The 11,288-nt window shown below is 35.1% G+C and overlaps 1 protein-coding gene across 3 annotated transcripts in view; it reads left to right on the forward strand.

The window, feature by feature from the left end:
* Window positions 1-11,288, forward strand: part of DARS2 (aspartyl-tRNA synthetase 2, mitochondrial) — a 40,882-nt gene that overhangs the window by 27,056 nt on the left and 2,538 nt on the right. For 2 of the 3 annotated variants that reach the window (XM_077157007.1, XM_077157006.1), the window contains 6 exons: window positions 2,549-2,656; window positions 3,913-3,975; window positions 6,571-6,723; window positions 8,890-9,108; window positions 9,320-9,430; window positions 10,601-10,676. In XM_077157007.1, coding sequence (XP_077013122.1) covers window positions 2,549-2,656; window positions 3,913-3,975; window positions 6,571-6,723; window positions 8,890-9,108; window positions 9,320-9,430; window positions 10,601-10,676 — 730 coding nt within the window. The remainder of the gene's footprint in view (window positions 1-2,548; window positions 2,657-3,912; window positions 3,976-6,570; window positions 6,724-8,889; window positions 9,109-9,319; window positions 9,431-10,600; window positions 10,677-11,288) is intronic. The other variant, XM_077157008.1, reaches the window with a different exon arrangement.

Raw genomic sequence — 11,288 nt, forward strand, 5'->3', positions numbered from 1 at the left:
TAACTGCTGGTGGCAACATAAAATGCTCCAGCTGCTGGGCAGGAAAATCTGGTGGTTCCTCAGGAAGCTAAGTATAGAACTGCCATATGATCTAGCAAACCCACTACTAGGTATAGAATCAGAAGAATTGAAAGCCGGGACATGAACAGAAATTTACACACTGATGGTCCCAGTGGTATTATTCACAGTTGCCAAAAGATGGAAGCAATCCAAGTGTCTATCAACAAATGAATGGATAAACAAAATGTGGTATATAATTATGATGGAATATTATTCAACAGTAAGAAAGAATGAAATCCTAAAGCATATACAACATGGATGAACCTTGAAGACATTATGTTAAGGGAAATAAATTAGACATAAAAGGATACATTTTGTCTGATCTCACTGATATGAACTATTTATAGTAAGTAAACTCACAGACAAAATATAGGTTAACGGGATATAGAATGAGGCTAAAGAATGGAAAGTTTTAGCTTAATATGTGCAGAATGTTTAGGCTAAACTTAAACCTTTGGAAATGGATATATGTGATGGTAGTACATTATTGTGTGAATAATTAACAGTACTGAATGGTGTGTAAATATGGAAGAAAAGGAATGTCACCAGAAGGAAAATTGGAGGTTAAAACATGGAATGTATAACACAGTGAATCTTGTGGTGGACAATGTCTGTGGTTAATCTTACAAATATTAAAAATTCATGAACTAGAACAAATGTTACACATCATTATGAGTTTGTAATAGAGGGGTCTGTGGGAAAATTAGTACTATTGCAAACTATAGGATATAATTAACAGTAATTTAAAAAATGCTGACAAATATTCATACACATAAATGTGTATATATGTGTATACATAGTGTACAATCAATGGCTCAATATAACAGTAATATTTTAATATTCTTTCATTAACAGTAACAAATGAACCGCACCAGTATTATGGGTCAGTAATAGGGAGGGATAAGAGGTATGGGAGGATTTTAGTTTTTTTATTTTTATTTCTTTTCTGGAGTAATGAAAATGTTCTAAAATTGATCATGGAGACGTATGGGCAACTATGTGATGATACTGTGAGCCAGTAATTATATACTTTGGATGATTTGAATGGTGTGTGAATATGTGTCAATAAAACTGCATTTAAAAATATATATATATATATATTCAAATTGTAAGAGAAATGCGGTCAGATATTAATAATAGATGAATCTGGGTAAAGGGTTAAAATTGGTATTCTTTGTGCTATTTTTGTTTTTACAACTTTTTGTAAATGTTAAATTATTTGTAAATAAAAGGTAATTTGTATAACATACGATGGAATATTATTCAACAGTAAGAAGGAATGAGATCATGATGTATGTGACAACATGAATGAGCTTCGAGGACGTTATATTAAGTGAAATAAGTCAGGTGCAAAAGGATAAATATTGTCTGATCTCACTAATATGAACTAATAAAAAATAAACTCATATAATTAGAATCTAGAGTATCGGTTACCAGGAGATGAAATGAGAGTAGAGAATGGGGAGTGGATGCTTAATTTGTGCAGAATTTTTAATGTTTGGAAATGTTTTAGAGGTGATGGTAGCATAAATGGTGAGTGTAGTTAATAGCACTGAATTGTGTGTGTGCTTGTAGTTGAAAGTGGAAATTTAGGGTCAAGTATGTCACTAGAGGGAAAGCTAGAGGATAAAATATGGGACTGTTTAACATAGTGAACCCTGTTTTAGATGATGGCTGTGGTTAATAATGCAAATATAAGAATGTTCTTTCATGAACCAGAACAAATATAGGTCACTATGGCATGGAATTAATAATAGAGTGGTATATGGGGAAAAATGTACCTAATGCAAACTATGGACTATAGTTAACAGTAATATTTTAATATTCTTTCATCAACTCTAAAAAAGGTACTACACTAATGCTAATGTGGGTAGACACATGGTTTAAGGTTTTTCTTTTTGGATTAATAGAAATATTCTAAAATTTATTGTGGTGATAAATGTGCATCTCTGTGATTATACTAAGAGCACTGATTATATCCTTTGGCTGGATTGTATGTTCTGTGAATATATCTCAATAAAACTGCTTTTTAAAATCCAATTATATATGTATACATATATACCCAAAAAGTCATTACGGCCTAGTTGCAGCTGCTAACTTACCATTCTTTTTCTTCTTTTATAATATGGAAGAAATAATAGTGTAGTTATTCTTAAATCAGACTGTCTAGGTTGGCTTTTCCATTTATTAGCTGTGGCATTTTGGGCAAGTTACTTCTTTCTCTTTACCTCAGTTTCCTCATCTATGAAATAGGGATGATAAGAGTGCCTACTTTATGCTCTTTTTGTGAAGATGAAATGAATGAATGCATGCGAACCACTCATCACAGTGCCTGCCACATTAAACACTCTATTATGAATGCGTTCTGTAATTGTTAACTATTGTTGTCATCAAGGTCTACTGTCTTCTTTAAAGTCATGCCTATAAAGCATTTGGGGATAAAAAATACTTCACATTTAGTTACCCCTTTTTGTTACCCATTTTTCAGATTGTGGATATCAGTGATGTGTTCAGAAACACAAAAATTGGATTTCTTCAGGATGCACTTACTAAGCCCCAAGGAACCATCAAAGCCATATGCATCCCTGAAGGAGCAGTAAGTGAAGCACAAGTCTTTGTTTTCCCTAATGTATATTTGGGAAGTGGGTATGTTCAACATTAGCCCATTCAAGCTTCAGAAAGGATGGTGTCTTTAAATATGAATATGTATTTTATGTAAATTCCAGCAGTGCTCCTAAAACTATAATATCAGTGGAAAACAATGAATACTACTTTACACTCAAGATCTGGAGCTCCCTTTCTCCTCACCCTTAAACAATACTGTAAATTACTCCTGTGTATATACTTTCTTTGAGCTAATTTCTACCAATTTTGAGTGTAAAATTGTATTTATTACTCTACCTGCAGCCTCATTTTGTCCAAAGGCTGTAAATGCCACATCAGCTCCAGCATTACCCTTGAATGTTGATTCCTGTTCTTTTGAGGGTTCTCGTCTCAACTGCATTAATAACAGGGGGACAGAAAAGAGATGGAGCTAAAAGGGAAGGGGGGTTAGAAAAGAAAGTGAGCATGTTTGCAGGGTAAGCATTGACGCTGTAGTTAATGCACCTGTTTTGAAAGTTATTTAATAAGAGAAATTCCAGAGATATTTTGAATAACATTACTATTTTGAAAGACTACACACTTTTAAATATGTAAGTATACTAGTATATGGGTGTAGGAAAAAGAAATGGTCTCATTACTGTTTTTTTTTTTTCATATGTTCAATGGAAAGTAATTTGGTACCTCCAGTCAGGAGTAACTAATGTGTTCAAATAAGCCCAATAGAACATATTTTGCTTATTATTGCTATTTACTCCATTTTGAGTATGGCCAGTCTTCTCCAAGTAGATTATAAGAATTGCAGGAGTGTGGACCATGTTTTTTACCATTTTATACCTCCCATGGCTAGTTAGGTGCTCCATGAGTGTAAGTTAATGATGATAGCCATAATGCTTCATAAAGATAGGTATATTGAGATCATTTACAAAAAAATAAGATATAAAGAATTTTAAGAAACCTGAAATTATCAAATTCTGAAACTATCAAAGTTCAGTTGTAGAGATGCAGGGTCTTCTGTGGAATGAATGCATTCACAGCTATTTCCAGTGAGAACTGAATGACTGGAAAAAAAAAAAGCCCCATAACAAGCTTTGAAAATTTATCATTTGGCAGTAGAAACTAAATTTTTATTGAATCCCACTGTTGTGATGAAGAAGCACAAAATTTGTGTCCTGTTTGCTATCATAAATATATATTTATGAATGCTAACATGTCATACTGACAAGTTCACTTTTGTTTTCTTTTCCTCAGAAATCCTTAAAAAGGAAAGACTTTGAGTTCATTAGAAAATTTGCAGTTGATCATTTTAATCAGGTAAGGAGTTAGAGTCGTTTTTTCCCTTTCTTTTGGAGATTCAGTACTCTGAGCTAATAATTACTTGAGCCCATAAGCTATCATTAGTTATTTCAGAGTATTCTTTTACTTTTTCTTTGATTTTTAAAGTTAATAATATCCTTTGATATAACTCTAAGACTTCGATATAAATCACAGAATTCACCATTAACCAGAATGTGAAAGTCCAACCCAAAGCTTTTTAAAATAAGCAAAGGTATTTTACTCCAGTTAGGAAAAGAAGCATAGGCCATTGTGCCCAAGGTTTAAAAGAAAGCGTAGAAGTTGGTGTGAAAGAAAGCCTATTACGTCTTCATTCTTCCTCTATACCCTCTTTTGAATTCTGAGTATGCTTTTGACAGACACATTTTGTTTTCTTGGCTTGTTGGATGGTCATATTAAAAAGGAGGGACAGGAGTAGGGAATAGGCAATCTCATACATTGTTTCCAAGAGTGAATTGCCTCAAAGATTTTTAAATCAATAACTTTAAAAATAGTCATGCTCTTTGAGTCATGAATTTTCTATGCCTTGTTCTAAAGAAAGGATTCTAAACATGGGGAGACTTTATGCTCATCGGTATCATTTATAACAAATAAAATGGAACCATGGAAAATGATTAAATTATGGTACAATCACAGGAATTAATATTAAAGTTCCTTTTAAAACTGTTTCCTAAGAGCTTATAAAATAGGAAAAAATAGTAAGAAAAGGGTCAGAATTATATACATTGTGATTATAACCATGTATAAACATGTTTGTGTACTGAAAACAGACTAACCACACCCTGTCCACCACTCCATCTGAAGGGTCTACCATAAATAAGCTCAATGAAGGCATTTTTCAATAAGAAAAAATATGTATATATTATGAAAATGGTTCAAGACAAAATGAAAAAAGGAATAGAGAAAGCTTTTCAAAAATTTAAATCCATTGGAAGAACTGTCCATTATCTTTTTTTCTTTTTGCCGTAGAAATGTTCTTCCTTTTATAAAATGATGGTAACTACAAATGATATTTTTATATTTTTATGCCTTCCTTGATAAAAACTAAATTGAAAATCCTATATCTCCCAATTTTGTTTCTGCATTTTTATTTTACTAGTCTGTGAGATCTGCATCTCGGAACTACAGTATGAGTATATAAAGCCTGACTGTTCACTTTGGCAGTCCTTAGGTTACATTTTCTTCTTTTATTCTTATTCTTCTTCTCTTTCTATATTATTTTTACTTTCCTAATTTCCTAAATTTTTATTTAAGTGGGTACCACTACTACTTTTAAAATTTATTAATATGTTTTAACTTGATTTCATACCTCCAAATGTTTCTAAAATATGTATTAGTTTTTAGCAACATCATGTGTACACATGACTTAAAAAAATCATATAGTTCAAGAAGGAATAATGACAAGCAATATGCATTTGCTCCAACCCGCCCCACCTCAGACCCATTCCCCAGAGTTTTAGTGTTTTTAGAAATGTCTGCCTACTGCCATTTTTTCTATCTAACCATTTTAGACTTTTCTGTTAACTTCCTTCATGAGATGAGGCCATATACACAGTCCTCACCTTTTCTTCTTTCTTCTCCTAAAGAAGGAAGGCACTCTTTTCTTAGATCTCCAATCTTAGTATATTTTTAGCTAAAACATATCCTTAAGTAACTTTCTAAGAAAGCATGTGAGAGAGAAACTTTCTTCTCATTTCCCATCATTTTCCTTGTCTTCATTCTACTTTTCAGGAGATTTCTTCAACTTTTTGTGTTATTTATTTATTTTTTTTATTTCAGTAGTCATATTTGTATTTCCCAGTAGCTCTTTCTTGTTGTTGTTTTTTGCCATTGCATTTGTTCTGATTTTATTGCTACAGCATCTTTTCAAATGCCTTTGAGGATTCAAGTCCTCTTCTGATCCATAAATTATCATTTTTCTCTATCATTTTTTTGTTTTTTCTGTTTATCTTGTTTGTTTGCTATTTCATGCTGTAAACTTTCTTCAATGTGTGGTGTTCCTATTTAAGAATGAGACATTAAAACAAGCTTGTCGGGAGGACTGGAGGGGCTTTGTCAATTGATTAGGTTAAGTTTAGGGTAAGCAGCAAAGCCACTGGTTGTTCCCTGGAGGACCTGAGGCTTCTTAAGAGTCCTACACCCCTCCAGGATTCTGCGGGGCAAAATCCATTAGTTCATTAGTTCCTTCTTGTGCTGCAGCCATCACCATTGTCCTCTAGGCCACAGCTTCCTTTTTCTTATTTTAATCATTCCTATTCCATCTACTTGCAGTCTTCCAAAAACTTGTGGAAATCTCTTATCTGCTGATACGTCACCACCACCACCACCACCATCCCCCCCCACGCACACACAAACACACCCTCTCCACTCCTATTTTTTTTTCATTGTGCCAGGCTCACTTTTTAAAAGTCATTTAGTACCATTATGAAAGTGTCTGGGGAAGGAGCAGAGATAATCTCAGGTAGGTTGTTTCGCTTCTTTTAGGAACAAGAAATCTTATACTACCTTTATGAAAAACAAAATCAGCCACACTTGTTTTTCAAAAAGGTAAATAAATCTTTTTATTTATCACAGGAAGTCTTACCAGTATTCCTGAAAGGTAGTAGAAATCAGAATTCTCCAGTTGCTAAATTCATAATGGAGGAGCAAAGATTAGAACTAATCAGATTAATGGAGATCCAAGAAGATGATGTGATCCTCCTGACCGTGGGAGAGCACAAGAAAGCAGTAAGAAAAAACACCTCTAAGTGTCTGTGCTGTTAATGCTGAATGATGCCTTTCTTCACCTATATAAAGAGTGCATATTGAAATTGACTATTAATTTTATGAAATGGAGCTGCTTGGCATAAGTTTTTATATAAATGAACTTGTCTTTCAGTACTTTATGACATACTGAATAAAAGCTACCTAGTTTTTTTCATCTACTCCCAGCCTTCACTGACATTACTCACAAAGATTGGATCTGATTCTGATAGGAAAGCCACTTAGGTATAGGTATAGGTATTAGTTGTATGACTATGAAAAAATATTTTCATTTTTGAAGTTTTGCAAATGAAGAAAATTTGGTAGTCTCAAACTATGTTATGCATTCCTGAAAATTTAGAGGGTCAGATCAGGCTGCTGGAGAGCTGCTTGGCTGGCAGACACACCTGACCCAACGTAGTGAAGACAGGACCCCTTCCTCAAGAGCAGCAGCTGACAGGTGGTGAGTGCTATCAGACACAAGATAAAGTCACGATTCTTCAGGGGACATAGAAGACTGAATTTAGCTTCAGAAAAATACACAGAAGTGTGATACAGAAGTCAAACATGAATATTGAAAATAAAGTCAAGTTTTGAAGTTCAAGCATGGTATATTTATTTTTACACTTCTATAGTTATAGCTATATAATTATATATAACTATATACATATATAGTTTATCATAGTGCCCAATCAAGTTCATTCTTCTAATTTATATTTGCAATAAGCTTATACATTTGTCTTTTTTCTTCCAAAAGAAAAATTTCAGAGTTCAGCTTCAAAGCTAAATGTCACCCACAGTCATTACTTTTCCCGGCAATAATCAAGTAAAGTAATTTAATTACAAATTTTATTGTCAATACATTTATTTAAAAAGAACTTGGGCGGGCCACAGTGGCTCAGCAGGTAAGAATGGTTGCCTGCCATGCCCGAGGACCCAGGTTCGGTTCCCGGTGCCTGCCCATGTTAAAAAAAAAAAAAAAAAAAAGAATTTAGGGTTTTGTTTTATATGTAAATCCTGCCGCGAATTAACTTGACTATTACATTTCTCCCTGACATGAACCAAAAATTTGCTGCCCCTTTTCAATATGATATAGTTCTAATTCCTACCAGGCCTTCCTTGAAAGAAAGATAGAAACCCAATTCATGAGGTATAACATTAACACTGAAAATATCAAACAAAGAGATGCCTCATGTGACTATTTAAGTGAAAGACAGGCCAGGGCACAAAGTGATATCCCATGCCTGTCTCCAGGCATATTTCAATTTCTGACTGCTTTCTCAGGGAAGACCTGCACATCACAGTCAACACTAATTAAGCACTTCCTATTTGCCAAAGACAGTTGTAAGCACTTTGTATTTATTAACTCATTTAATCCAAATGCCAATTCTATGAGAGAAGTACTGATAGTTACCATTTGAAAGATAAGAAAACTGGGCGGGCCATGGTGGCTCAGCAGGCAGAGTTCTTGCCTGTCATGCCTGAGACCCAGATTCGATTCCTGGTGCCTGCCCATGTGAAAAAAAAAGATAAAACTGAGGCACACAGGTTAGGAAGCTAGGAAGTAGAGGTGCCAGGAATCTAATCCACAATGTCTGGTTCCAAAAGTCACACTCTTTAATTACTCTTCACTTAATCCATACCACCTTTCTAAGATTGGCCAATGCTTATTAAACATTTACTATGTGCAGATACGCATCAACTCCTTACCACGCCCTTCAGGAGCAGTGAGAAATAATAATCATAATAGTGGCCATTCACGTACCTGGTCAGATCCTGGACCTTACATACCTTGTCTCACTTAATCCTGATAACGATCTTTTGGAGTAGGTATTTTTATCTCCATTTTACTATGAAAAAGGTGCAGATAAGTAAGCAGTCAAGCTGAGATTCAGATCCCTGTCTATCAAGCTCTGATACTCATGTTCTTAATCACTGTGTTATCAGATTGACAGTTCTCAACAATATGGCAGTTAGATCATCCTCAGATCTTTTGTCTACTGACAGGCAGAGCTTCTCATCTATTAACTGGCTAATCTTTTGTCAGAGAGATGCTTAGCTTCAGAATCCAAGTTACTGCCTACTCTTTTACTGTCTTAACAGTTTACTGTCTTAAAAGCCTGGGCATTTGTTTATGTCTTCTGTTTGCAGTGCTCTTTGTTGGGAAAATTACGACTGGAATGTGCTGATCTACTAGAAGCAAGGGGAGTGATGCTCCGTGACCCAGCTGTTTTCTCTTTTCTTTGGGTGGTAGATTTTCCACTCTTCCTTCCCAAGGAGGAAGATCCCAGAGAGCTGGAATCAGCCCACCACCCATTTACTGCTCCCCACCCCAGTGACATCCATCTTCTGTACACTGAGCCTGAAAAGGTATCTGTACTGCCAAATAAAAAAGAAATGTATACCTAAAGGCAGAGCACTTCAGATTTCACAGTCTGACCCAATTCTGGAAGCCCCAGAAGGAAGTTTAGCATTTGAACCAGTAGTTAATACATTGTCTCTAAGTAGTTATAATATCTTCAAGCTATAGAACAGAAAACCAGAAATGCTTTCTAACATAAAGGCTCTGTGACTCTTGTAGGTCCGTAGCCAACACTATGACTTGGTTTTAAATGGCAGTGAAATAGGAGGTGGTTCTATCCGAATTCACAACGCAGAACTACAGCATTATATCCTGGCAACATTACTAAAGGTAACAAAGATTATATTCTCACCTGGCCTTATTTTTTTATCAGAATATTTTGCCAGTTTTATTAAACATTGGGTATGAATGAATAATTTGCTAGATGCAGAATATTGCTGGTTTATCTTTCTACCTTTAGGTAAGATTTGAGAAGTAAATAATGATAATAGCTAGTTTACTGACTACTTGCCATGTGCCGGGCACTTTATATGCATAAACTCCTTTAATTCTCAGTTACTGTATGAAGTGAGTACCCTTATTATGCCTTATTTTCACAATGAGAAACTGAAACAGAGAAAGATTTTAATTAACTTGCCCAAGGTCATGCAACACAGAAGTGAGCCAAGCCAGTGTTGATAATGCTAGAGAAAGAGGGAGAGGTTTGAAAGGATTTTATATCACTTAATAGATGGGCATTGTAAATTCCCTTATCTCCTCCTCAAGTCAAAGCCTCCCAGCCTTTTTCATTCCTTTCATGTCACACTTCACAGAAGAGTCCATGAGAATACATTGCTTCTGCTTCTTCCTTTCACACCAGTGGTTTTCAGACCGGACTGCACATTAGAATAGGATCACCTGAAAGTGTAAAATTTTAAAAAGAAAAAAAAATACTGATGCTCTGGCCCCACCCCAGACCAGTTAAAAATCTCTTAATGTGAGGCTTGGGCATTTGTTTGTTAAAAGCTCCTCACGTGATTCTGATCCACAACCTAGAAAGAAAACCATGTCTAAACATTTTCGATGTTTCTACATGTACCACCCCACCAAAGTTGTTCACATAGTTAACAACTCCAGTGGCCTATTCCTGGTTCTCAAACTCTGTCTCCCAGTGCTATCTGATCCCATTGTGCTCTTACTTCAGGTTTTCTTCTCTTAGCCCCTTTGACAGGACAATTTCCTGCTTCCCATCTTTTACCTTTCTAAGCCCTATCCCCAAGTCCTTGATTGGTCTTACTCTGTTAACAATACTATAATAGCTGCTATTTAGTGAGCAACCACACATTTTTCTGCATGTTGTAATCATTTATGTACTAACCTTATTCCCTCCCTAGCTAAACTGCAAACCTCTAATTTTTTTTTATAACTCAACAAAGTATTCCCTTTAACACCTAAGCTTACTGGGTAGCACTTAGTAGGCCCTAGAATGTATTTAGACTGAAGTATCTTTTGGATTTTCAGGAAGATGTGAAACTGCTTTCCCATCTACTCCAGGCTTTAGATTGTGGGGCGCCCCCTCATGGAGGAATCGCCTTAGGTAAGCAGCCTGTCCGTTCATAAGCTAAATTTTACTCCATAGCACTGACTCAAATATGAACCCTCCGGAGTCCAATATATTTTACCAGTTGTGAAGATATAACTTAAGTGATCATTTGCATTTGAAAGATTTTTTTTTAAAGAATAAAACTGAGTTGTCTTTAGTTAATATTTGCTTATTTTCTAGGAGTTCACAGGCACACGCATAAGGAGTGCTCCCTACTATTCAGCTTGAGAGTAGGAACATGCCAGTGTGCTTCTGATTGCCATTAATTGCTCATCTTGCCTGTTTATTCAAGCAAGCAAAAGTGTTGAGAAATTCTAGAAAGCTCAGGTACATTGTAGGCAGACTTGCTTCTGCTTTATAGTTCAGCCTGTATTGAGCACTTACTAAGTCCTTAACTTACTTATTGCTATGACTACTAATCTCAGTAGTATGAACATTAGTCCTAGGCATTTTTCCAGAATAATAGAGAATTGCCTTTCAAGCACAAGTTTCTAAAAAGGTAGGGAAGTATGCTGGGCTGCATCTTGTTAAAGGTTCTTACTTAAAAGTTCTCTTCCTTATAGAAAAACTTTACATTTCTGATTTTCCTTTTTATTTTACTCACAG

The sequence above is a fragment of the Tamandua tetradactyla genome, chromosome 4 (genome assembly GCF_023851605.1).
Source record: "Tamandua tetradactyla isolate mTamTet1 chromosome 4, mTamTet1.pri, whole genome shotgun sequence".
In the NCBI taxonomy this organism is placed as follows: Eukaryota; Metazoa; Chordata; class Mammalia; order Pilosa; family Myrmecophagidae; genus Tamandua; species Tamandua tetradactyla.